General features: G+C 46.1%; 1 protein-coding gene across 3 annotated transcripts in view; it reads left to right on the plus strand.

Moving 5' to 3' along the window:
• The window catches only part of TM2D1 (TM2 domain containing 1), a 247,610-nt gene that overhangs the window by 64,318 nt on the left and 170,950 nt on the right, over positions 1-12,342 (plus strand). For all 3 annotated transcript variants that reach the window (XM_085602451.1, XM_085602453.1, XM_085602452.1), the window contains exon 4: positions 1,639-1,747. In XM_085602451.1, the coding sequence (XP_085458577.1) occupies positions 1,639-1,747 (109 nt within the window). The remainder of the gene's footprint in view (positions 1-1,638; positions 1,748-12,342) is intronic.

The following is a 12,342-nucleotide window of genomic DNA, read 5'->3' on the forward strand; positions in this document are numbered from 1 at the left end:
GACTGTTGTGTGCGCGCGAGGGTAGGGTATTTTATTTTATTTTTTCCATATTTATATAGCGCGAACTCGACCCGAGGGTATTGGAGCGCTTTACATAGCACCGTATTTACATTACACATTCAGGCACGAAGAGATTAAGTGATTTGCCCCTTCTCCCTTCCCACCACTGTCCTCTTGTGGAAGCAGGTCTAAAACTCACGGTTCCTCCCAAAAGCAACGGGAGACGGTTTAACCCCGACAATTAACACGTGGCTTCGTGCTTGGTTACTACCGTGCGTCTGTCATATAAATAACTGCAGGTCAGACCCTGCGTGCAAGCGGTAAGCAGGGTAAATATATCCACCAAATTTGTTAAAGAAAGAGTGCCGGTACCGGAAGCTCTGCTCTGAACCACACACACCTTGGTAGTCTCAAATCCACCTCACGGCTTTTTCATACACATCATAAGAGACTCCTTGCCCCCTTTCCACACTCTTGCAACTTCCTCCTGTCTCCCTTTGTGACACGTTTGCCATTACCCTCTTCGCCCGACTTTCCGATCTGCGTGCTTCTCTTCTATTGCACTCAAATATCTAATGTGAAAAAATAAATACTGCCCCCCCCCCTCCCCCAACACGACCACAAACTACAATAGGAGGAGCCTGCTCCGCTCAGGACATCCTCGGACAAATGACGATTGTTTGCGGGAGGACAAAGAGAGGCCTTTATCTCTCACCGGGAAGCTGCAATCCCCAGGAAACCCGAGCATGTCCAGGTCTTAAGCCATGGAGCTGGTGCCAGCAAAGAGCCCAAAAGACTGGCGATCAGGTTCCCTAAAGAAAGGTCTCCCTGCCACAGGCACCCAACAGGGTAGTGGTGCTCGGACAGTGAGAGAGGTGAGGCACCTAGGCTGCTGCACAGAGCCTCGGAGGGGAGGCTGGCCGCCCAGCGGGAGCCCGCAACATGCTCTATGTGAGTGGCTCTGTGTGTGTGGGTGGCTCTGTGTGTGTGGGTGGCTTTGTGTGTGTGGCTCTGTGTGTGGGTGCAAATGCAATAGGTCTCGCATTTGAGAGTGATTAAGCTATTGACATTGTAAATAACAATGCCGTTTCTTTAACCTCTTCAGTGCCCATGACGAGATAGTCTCGTCATGGAGCACGGTTGCGCTGTGCCCATGACGAGACTATCTCATCATGAACCCCACCCACTAATGCAACGCCCGGCACAGGAGGGGGAAAGGGTGTGGCACAGAAGGGGTTAAATGTTTTAAAAACAAAAACATAAACAAAAATTATTTCATGAGCAATGCCAATAGCTCTAACTTTAACAATGCTGAGACCATTGCATTGTAAATGCTTGTTTTGTGGGGGTTGTGGAATCTCTCTGTTTGGGAAATTCTTACCTAAATCTCTTAACTTGTTCTCAAACCTTCTCATACGTCATGAGTTTATACAAATTTGATATTTTGAGGCATTTTCTATTATTCTCTTTCTAGTCCTAATTTATTTCTTATTGGTACACTCACAACTTAATTATTCTTTAGTAATTATGTTTTTTATTTCACAAAAACTTTGACAGACCTTTCTATATTGCAAAATGTAGTTCTGTGTTACTTTACTGGTCTACCATTCTCAAATTGCCTAACTTCTATGCTCTTAGCGCCATGTTATCCAGCTCCTAATATTACATGTAAGGATCCAAATGGCAACGAGACACGTTTTACGGGGAAAGAAATTGGATTTTACAGGCCCATACCTTGCCGTAACGTGTAAGTACAGCATTGTTTTATACAATGATGCCTTTGTGTAATATGGATGTATTTTATCTTGAAATTCAATTTGGAATGTAAAGCAGTTTGACCCTTCATGGCTTTTTTGCCTTGGGCGGTGTTGTCAACTAATGTGGTGAAGTAAGTATTTCTGGAATAAATTGAATGTGGAGATTTAGATGAAATGTAAGGGAGTTGGGGCCTTGAAATCAGATGTTGATGACACCCGTCATCTGAGAAAATATTGTTTACATTTGTCTTAACTGCCTTATCTCTTTACCCACCAACATGAAATGTGGTCTCCTGTTAGAAATTGTATTCTAACTAGATTACCTGCACTTCTGTAGTGGATTTCCATGCTTTTTTACATTCATGAGGGTGAAGAAGGTCCATTCTCCCTTAGGTTTTAGCCATTTCTAAGCTTAATGAAGAGAAACTTGTTCACAAAGATAACTGTTTCTGACCCTGTTGGTGAAATTTGGAGAATGGCGCTTAACAATGGAAACCAATGAAAAATTGCTCACACTTATGTAAATTCAAGAGTTGCATCACGCACAGCTTGGTACTGGCACTCCAGATGTTTAGCACCAGTATCGCCCAATCTATGACCATCTCCATGTTCAGATGCTAGATTAGAGTACAAAAGCATGAGGACAAATAGAAGATTTAAAAAGAGAATAACACATCTAGGAGAAAATAAATGGTTATATTTATAGTAAATCACATACCCTTTTATCTTGTATCCATCACCATTTCAGTTGTGGTCTAGCTAACGTTGTCATTGAAGCATACAGACATTAATGTATGTTTTTAAGACAGAGCAAGAAACAGACTGGAGCTATATGCAAACAGCCATGGAAAAGCAACAAACTGGGTAGGTGAAGGAAGATCCTGGATGGCAAATCTGCTGCCAATAAAGACTTTTTAGAGAATCACAGTTACTAATGCATATCTTTACACATAGTTAAAGATACATCTGTGTATTACAAACAATACTGCTAAAGAATCCTAATCTCGAGCGTGCTAATTCAATCTTTCAGAATTCCTTATCTGACAAAGCTCCTTGAAAGCTATAATATTGGCTAACTCTAGATCAGGGGTCGCCAAACTACGGCCTGCAGGCCACATCTGACCCGCTGCAAGATTTATGCGCCCTGCAGAACACAATGATAACATTAGAACTCTGTCAGTCTAGCTGCGGCAATCCTGGTATATTTGGAGCAGCATTTTTAGTATGGGACTCCCATGCTGTCTTATATCTGCTTCGCTTACTCTGTAATGCAGTATTTGTTTTGTAATCATCCTCGCTCTACTGCACGGTTTAGTGCTGCCTAGAAGTGCGCAGCACGAACCTTGTAATGAGGCCTTGTGGTGGAGTGCTTGTGCCGCTGGGTCTGTATGGGATTTCGACTCCCTGAAGTGTGGCCACTTCCGGCCATGGACTATTTGAAAAGCTTGCTGGTGCCAAATCGCTGTGAAGATGGCTTCAGCAGCGGTCTGCCATGAGCCGCAAATGGGGCAGGCAGGCAGCTGAGAGGGGCGCCAGGCACCTTCTCGTGCGACCTGAAGGTCGAGCCCACTCTTTGATTTGAGACGGGGAAGGTGGGTGATCCTGGGGCCCTATCCTGCTGGTTTGTGCTGTGCAGGTTTGGGGCCTAAGGCCTGGTATCTGCTTGTGTCCACACTGCAATCAATTTTGAGAGAAAAGGGAGAGTGGGGATAGGAAAGGATAATGGTAGATGCAAGGGGGGGTGATAAATGTGATGGGAGAACTCTGGGTGTAAGAGTGAAGGAGGACCGAATCTGAGAGTAGTAAAGGTGGTTGGAGGTTGATAGAATGGACGGGTAAGTAGGGGTGATGGGAAAGATGTAGCGGTAAAGGGAGAGTTTCCAGTCATAAAATTAACTCCCTTTGGAAACCACTAACATTCAGTCAGCTAAACATACAAGCATCCTATCACCTCGCATTCATAGCACCAGTCTTGAATGAGTCGCATGCTGTCCAATACTCAAATCTTTAGATCTCCAAATTTAATAAAAACATTTTTTTCATCAAAGTATCAAATTATTTAGCAATTTTTTTCGTAAAAATAGTTATAAAAACAAGACATAAAATATATATACACATATAGAACACAAAAATGCAATATTATTGTGGAGTGAAAACATACAAGACAATCTCATCTGTCATTAATTCAAATTAATTTGTAGGAGTCAATAACGAACACCATATAGCGGAAACCAATGTATTTTCTAATGTGAGCATGTGGTCCTCAAATTTAACACACACTATGCGTCAACGTGTTTTGGTGAATTATGAAATCTGAAACCACCTTCTTCAAGGCAACAAAGATATTCCCCTGCTAAGAATATCACTATCTAAAAAATCCAGTGAGGAGCACTCGGTTTGTTAAACTTGCAAAAGTACGCCCAAATTAAACAAATCTCAATATGCAGATAGCAAAATATAAAACATTTCACTTAGTGGCTGTTCACCAACAATGTGAGTTTTTTTAAAATCTCATTATAATCCTATAAAACGCTATCAGATTACTTGGTTCATCACGAGGACCACCATCTGATATTTTCACCAGTTGGCTCCAATGTAGGTCGGATCAATCTCCCGTAAGGTACCATAGATTAATATAGAAGCTAAAAAGCGTTCTCAATTTGTATTTCCTGTGCGGGCGTAACACTCTCGTAATGTATCCCAATGCCTAAAGGCATAAAGGGCTCTCTGTTTACTCCAATAATTCACACTGGTGCTCTGCGTCTGATTTTGAATAACAGAGATTGATCCTACCTACTTTGGGAAGGGAAGAGTGGAAGGGGGGTCATGAGAAGAGTTTTGAGGGTTACTGGCACACAGGACTGGGTAGTAAGAGACAAATGGTATTGGTTTTGAGATGGGTAGTCACTGATTTGTTTCGGCCTGCAAATATTTGTAAAATATATATGATGTGGCACTTGTACTAAAAAGTTTGGAGTCCCCTGCTCCAGATGCTGGTGGACATCAAATTCATTGACCAACATCAAATAAGCTTTCTCCCAGGAAGGAGAGGACTCATTCTGTTCTGCTAGATGTAGATCGCAACCTTGATTTTACAATGATACCAGGTGTCAAGCACATGATAATATTTCATGTGTGACTTTTGACACAGTCTGATAAGGCTATTCTGCTTACCCAAAATAGCAGCAGCCCTGAAGTGACGGGCCCCGAAGCAACTCCAACTGGTGCAAGAGTGAAGCGGTGCAGCCTGGAGGCCTCACAAAGGTGGATTACTTCCACCAACCAATCGCCCGGAATAGCTGGGCTGCGGACAGGGTCCTGTGGAACCTCCGGTGAGCGACTCCAGAAAAGGAATTGGCGCAGAGGACTGCTGGCGCAGAGAAAGAGTTAGGATTAACATGCAGCCTAGTCGGAGACCTGTGCACCCTGGTCCCGCCGGAGAAGACAACAGAGCCGGCGGAGGAGCCATGAGACGCCCAACATAGGAGAGGACCCGAAGATGTAGAGAGGCGGGGAGATAGCCGTCAGACAACCGTGAGGCTCCGCGGCCCCTAAAGGCCAGCAGACAGCAGAACGGACAAATACCGAACAGTCGGGCCCCCCACCCCAGACGCGGTACGGGGGATGCAGCAAGCAGCCAGGAGGATCCAGGGGGTTGAGAAACCCCGCACGAAGAGGAGGAGGAGGGGGGGGGGCAGGTGAACAACGGCCCGGCCCGGCCCGTCACACAATAGTGAAGCGAAGCAGAGGTAGGGGGAGAAATGAAGCAGTAAAAATTGCCCCCACAACATAGCCCAGGGAGGTGGAGGAGGCATAAAGGATGGAGCTGATAAAATCAACGGCAGTGGGAAGAGTGAAGGGGCCATTCTGGGCCCATTAGGGTGATACTACTGGGGCCCTCTTATTCTGAGCCACAGCCTGTCACCTTATTTGGGAAAACACAGGGCACCACGCAGCCCAATAATTGAACTGTGCCAACTGGAAATTATAGCACACGCTCAAAGAGAGACACCACCCCCGAGATAGAGGGGCTGAAAGACGGCGGAGCCCTCCATAGGGCCCTGGAAGAAAAAGGCGGTAGTACAGCAGAAACATTCTCACCTGTATGATGCACCTGATCACTCTGAGAAGGTGATGAGTACATAGGGGTGAGACGATCTACACGGTGGCAGGAAATAACGGGGGAGAGGACCTCAGGTGGAGAAACACGACTCCATCCAACGAGACCCTTCAGGCACAAATGGGGTAGTAGGCTGCCCAGACTGAGACCGCTGGGGTGCCTGCCCGATACACCAGGTGAAAAGATGGGGAAAAACAAGCAGGAGGAGGGAGGTAAACCCCCAGCTCCAAATCAGACGGACACGGTGGACAACTTGGCACAGGCCCCCTCCAACGCATCTCAAGATTCGCCAACAGCACCAATGTTACAAAATATCCTGCAGGCCATAATGGCCTTGAGACTGGCTGTAGAGAATAAAATATACACAATCGGGGAGGAACTGAGCATTCTACGAGCCGACTACCGCTGGCTGGCTGAAAGAGTGACCGCGACGGGAAAGGATATCGATGACTTGATACCAATCGTAAATACGTCTGCAGACAGGCTGAAAGCGGTGGAGGCCCAAGTGAAGATACTGACCATCCGGGCCGAGGACGCTGAAAACCGGTCACGCCGCAACAACATGCTTACTGGACTGACTGAGAGAAGCAAGGGAGGGGACATGGTGACCTTCCTGGAGAAATGGTTTAGTGAGGAGGTGGCGACAGAGGGCCTTACCCCGTACTTTGCATCAGAGAGAGCCCACAGAGTGCCTGCGAGACCCCCTCCTCCCGGAGGACCACTGCGCCCAGTGGTGGACCGTCTATTATTTTACAAGGATAGAGACCACATACTCGCACAGGCCCATAAGAAGGAACCGCTTGTGGTGGATAACGGCACCTTCAGATTCTTTTCTGATTTTTCCAGGGAGGTCTAAAGACAAAGATCATCCTTCCTAGCGGTAAGGAAGAAGCTGCAGCAGATGGATTTCCAGTATGCAATGCTTATTCCGGCCTGGCTGAGAGTAGTGGCTCCTTCGGGCTCCATCTTTTATAATTCACCACAAGAGGCATGGGTCTGTATTGATCAACAAGCAACCGGACGGGCACCCTTGGAGCAACGGATAAGGAAGGGTAACCTACCACAGGGAGATCACAGCAAATATGCAGCTGCCCCTTCCAAAGCCGAGAAACAGAGGGAGCGTGAGCAGGCTATGGCGCAGTGGCTTCTCTGAGTGCACTTGGGACCAGCGGTTCCTCTTCTCCTGTAAGGGTCAATCCAAGAGACTCGGACTCAGATCATAGCACCAGTACGATGGAAGGAGCCAGACAACAGTTGCCGGTGGTCATCCCCAGTACAGCGGACGAGATTATCTGACTGTCCCATAAAGTATTAAGAATGGATGGAGGGAAGGTTAGGGGTGGGAAGGTTCCCATGGATTAGAGTTCACATCTGGAAAAGGGGGATGGGGGATTTACCCTGGCCACTGAGAATTTACAGATTGAACTGTGACCTGGATAGGTGAGAGGATAGCGGGGCCACAACATAAGATTCACCAGATGCGTGGAGGGCCACCTCCACCCCATGGGCTCCACAATTGGGCATTGTTTTGGATGAGAAGGGTTTGCTTTCTTGTCCTGGGGGAAGGGAGTTGGGGAGGTTACAAGTTCATGTTTAAGGGGGTTACAGATCTCACAGACCAGACACCGGCAGGGGGAAGCAGGGGCTTGCTCCCGTCCGCAGGCACAGAGGGCTGAGAGCCAATAAATTCCTCCAGCAAACACGCAAGACATACACTAATGGCTGGTCCTCAACCATGCAAGATAATTTCTCCAGTATTGAATCTTTCATAGATTCACATGCTTGTATCTTCCCCGTCGTCATGTTGGGAGTCTCACGGTAACAGAATGACCATAGCAGTACTAGAAAAAACTGCATACAAAAATCCCATAGGGAATCCCATTATTTGGTAACCAAACCTCATTTGGTCCAAAACTCAGCCAATCAGCTGCTAGCCCTGACATCACACTCCCCAGCAGAGCCATCATACCTCAGATTTCCAACCGCCTTCGTGTGAGGAGTCTCCCTGAGCCTTGCTCAGTTTTGTTCCCGAGTGAACTTTTGACCTTTTCAACTGAAAGTTCTTTCTTCTGGATTTAAGGTACTGTTTTACATCTTATACCTATTATGGCTGAAAGCTCTAAAAAGAGGCTCTTCAGGCCCTGCAGAGCCTGTGGGAAACCTAGATTGTATTCTGAAGATCCCCACAAGGACTGCTTATACTGTCTTCATCCTAAACATGTGCGTAAAGACAGCAAACACTGCAGAACCTTTTCTGCAAAAACTCTAAGAGACAGGGAGGCACGTTTACTGTTGTGGCTTCAAAAAAAGGTCACTTCAGATTCTGACTCTGAAGAGGAGGTTAATATTCAGTCTTCTAAGAAGAGGAAATCTTCTGCTTCTGAGGAAAAAGTGGAACTTAAAAAGCAGAAAACCAAAGACAAAGAGGCTTCTTCGTCTTCTCTTCCTCACACTCCTCTGAAAAAATCCTCAGAATCAAGAGAGGTGTCTTCAGCTCCGTCTACGAAGATTGGGGCGTCGCCGGCACTGATTTCTATGAAAACGTCGACCGCTCCGTTAACGACGACTTCGTCGACGACTACAATCTCGACGACGATAGCTGCGTCAACGTCGACAACTAAAACATCGTCGTCGAAGAAGGGTTTGTCGACGACCCCGTCGAGGGGAAGAGCAACGATGACTCAGTCGACGATAATATGTATTTCCTCGTCGACGGGAGCTCCGTCGACGACATCTTTTAAATCCCCAAAGGCAAAGTCAGCGATTTCATTGAAGTCCATTCCACCGTCGACGGGCTTGTCGACGAAGAAATCTTCAGATTTCACAGGCTGGACAAAAAGTTCTCCGCTTCCTCCATCAAATCTGCTAGAATTGCAGTCAGAGGATGAAAAGTCATGAGGAGTGGCATATAGCCCTTCCCAGCTTCAGATAAAGAGTCAGGAAACGGATGAAGAAGAATATCAGAAGGTTCAAGAGGTGTTCTCATTCCAAGATCGTCCAGTGCATGAATCGAAAAGGTATGAGTCTTTTCAGCAATCCTAGGATTATGAGGAAGAAGCACAGCCTGATGTGAGAGAAGAATCTGTCTCAATGCCAATTTCTTTGGTGACTGACTTACGCCTCATGATCAATGACTATTACCGACGTTTTCCTGAAGCTAACGCCCTAGCCACGAAGTCTTCAGCCGGTCCTACAGTTCAAGTAACTCAACCTCCTCCTCCTCTTTTTTTCAGCACAAAAGGTTCAATCGCCTCCAATTATTACAATTAGGGATGATTTAGCGGAGAGTGATGCAGAGCAACCGGAAGAAGGGGAACTCCTTCAGGAAAATCCAGTTGGGATAGAATGGGATCAGTACATTCTACTTTCTACGCCGTCTCCATCACCATCGCCAGGAAATGCTCCTCCACAGGATATTGGAGGATTCCATGATATTATGGAGAAAGCCTCAAAGAGATTTGAACTCCCACTTCCAGTACAAAAAACTGAGTGTTTTCTCTACGATTTTAAAGAGGAATCAAGAAAATCCATCAGAGCGATTCTTATTATTGATCACATTTGGGACGAGGGATTGAAAATAATGAAGAATCCGGCCTCGGTCGCTGCCTCGGTACCCAGAATAGAGAAAAAATATCGCGCCCCAGAATCCTCTCCAGCGTGCTTAATTGGGCATCCGCGACCAGAGTCTGTAGTGATGCAAGCCGCTCAAAGACAATCAAAAAACCCAGTTTCAACTTCTGCAGCCCCTCCTGATAAGGAAGGAAGACGAATGGGTGGTGCGGGGAAGCGCTTTGCTGTAATGGCAGCAGCTTCCATTAGAGCTGCAAAAGCTTTAGCTCTCATCAGTAGGTATAATAGGCAGATGTGGTCAGATATAGCACCTTTGTTGGCCCATCTACCGGAGGATAAGAAGGAAGAAGCGGCCGCCATTTTACAAGATGGGGCTAGGGCGGCATCTGAATCCGTAGATATTGCAATGGATATGTCTTCTGTAGCATTCAGGCAAATGGCGGGTGCAGTGGCCCTCCGAAGGCAAGGATGGCTTAAAGCCACTTCTTTTAGACCGGAAGTCCAAGCGCAAATATTTGACATGCCGTTCGACGGAGAAAATCTCTTCGGAAAACATGTTGATGATGCTTTCCAAAGTATCAAAGCTGACACAGACACTGCGCCAGCGTTGGGCTCTCTACAGCAGGGCAGGTTCCAGTCCTTTTGGAAGAGAGGAACTAGAGGACAATACAATCAAAGATCCTCGTATCAGTCCAGCAGATACCAGCCATACAGTCATCAGGGGTATAGTCAGTTTTCAAGTAACCAACAATTTCGATCCTCTAACATCCCGTATCAGCAGCAGTCCAAAGGGAAGTCTACTGCGAGAGGTAAATCGCAACAATCTAATAGACGACAGTGACTCTGTCAAAGCGCCCGCCACATGCTCAGACCTCAAGGATCATTACCTTTCTCTCTTTTATCAGGAATGGCTGTCGATAACAGACAGATTGGTACTGGATGTGATACATCCAGGTCATACCCTGGAATTCATACAGAAGCCTCCAAATCATCCTCCTGTTCACAGGAAGCAAGAACACCTATCAGCCCTCAAGGCGGAAATCGTATCCCTTTTACAAAAGAGGCAATAGAAGAGGTTCCGCATCTTCAACGAGGGAAAGGCTTTTATTCGCATTTCTTTTTAATAAAGAGACACATCGAAATGGAGGCAGGTAATGGACCTGAGAGGTTTGAACAAATTCATCAAAAAGATATCTTTTCGTATGCTATCCCTCCAAGAAATACTCCTACTTCTCTGCAAAGGAGATTACATGGCATCCCTGGACCTTTTAGATGCTTATTTTCACATCCCGATTCATATAAATCGCAGAAAGTTTCTACGTTTCATGGTGGTGGGGCGCCACTACCAGTTCAAAGTCTTGCCATTCGGCCTGAAGTCGGGGCCAAGGGTCTTTACGAAATGTATGGCGCCAGTAGCAGCACACCTGAGACTTCAAGGTCATCAAATTTTCCCATATCTGGACGATTGGCTCATAAAAGGTACTTCGTTCCAGGAAACTAAGCGCTCTGCAATGTTGCATGGATCTCTTCAGTCGTCTGGGTCTAAGGATCAATCTAGAAAAGTCGTACCTCATGCCATCTCAGTCCCTTAAATTTCTGGGAGCCATGCTTCGCACAAAGGAAGCAAAAGCTTATCCTTCAGAAGAGCGTACTCAGAAAATCATAAGCCTAGCGTCGCATCTACAAACAAAAAAGTGAGTTCCTGTAGAATCTACAAATCCTTGTCTTCTTGTATCCCCTTACTTCCCAATTGCAGACTGCACATGAGGCCTCTTCAAGAGCTCCTAGACAAACAATGGATCCAATCTCAAGGGTCCTTCGAAGATCGGATCTTTATCACTCCTCAGATCCAAAAGGCCCTGTCATGGTGGAAAATCAGAAAACATTTAACAGAAGGTCTACTCTTCGAACCTCAGCATTACAGCTATGTTATGATGACAGATGCATCACTAAAAGGTTGGGGAGCACATCTCCAAGACCTAGAAATACAGGGTCATTGGTCAGACCACGAAGCTCAGCTTCACATCAATGTGCTAGAGCTAAAGGCAGTTTTCTTGGGATTACAAGTATTTCTCACCAGAATTCATGATTGAACAGTACTTGTCAAAACAGACAGTACAACATCGATGTTTTACCTATTAAAACAAGGGGGTTCAAAGTCAAAACTCCTGTCGAAACAAGCGCAAGAGATTTGGAGGTGGTTACTGCTTCACAACATCTCACTTCAGGTCCAGCATGTTCCAGGTGTGAACAACACAAGAGCAGATGTCCTGAGCAGATCATCCAGTTTTTCTCACGAGTGGGAATTGGATCAGAGTCAGCTTCTCAGAGTATTTCGTCCATGGGCCACCCCATCGCTGGATCTATTCGCGAACCACCACAACTTAAAATGCAAACACTTTGCAAGCAGGTTTCCGCAAAAGAGATCGTGGGGCAATGCACTACAGATGCGCTGGACAGGGATTTCGCGTATGCATTCCCTCCATTTCCTCTGATATCGAAAGTGTTACGGAAGAAGAAATCCGAACCGTGCCACTTGATTCTTATAGCCACGGAATGGCCGAGACAAGCTTGGTTCTCAGAACTTCTCAAGTTATCAGTGGCACCCAGAATACAGATCCCATTAGTGCAGGACCTGATAACTATGAACGAAGGTCAAATTCTCCACCCAAATTTGAAATCGCTGAACTTGTCAGCATGGAACCTCACGAACCTGAATTCCAATCTTTAGATATTTCTCAGGAATGCCGAGATATTCTGTCACGATCGCGGGCAATCTCTACGAATAAAACATATACGGCAAAATGGAAGAGATTTTGTCAATGGTGCGCATCTAAAAATATGCATCCCTTTAACGCGACTTCAGAGCAAATTCTTCCATATCTTTTAAATTTG

The sequence above is a fragment of the Triturus cristatus genome, chromosome 4_2 (assembly GCF_964204655.1).
Source record: "Triturus cristatus chromosome 4_2, aTriCri1.1, whole genome shotgun sequence".
Lineage (NCBI taxonomy): Eukaryota > Metazoa > Chordata > Amphibia > Caudata > Salamandridae > Triturus > Triturus cristatus.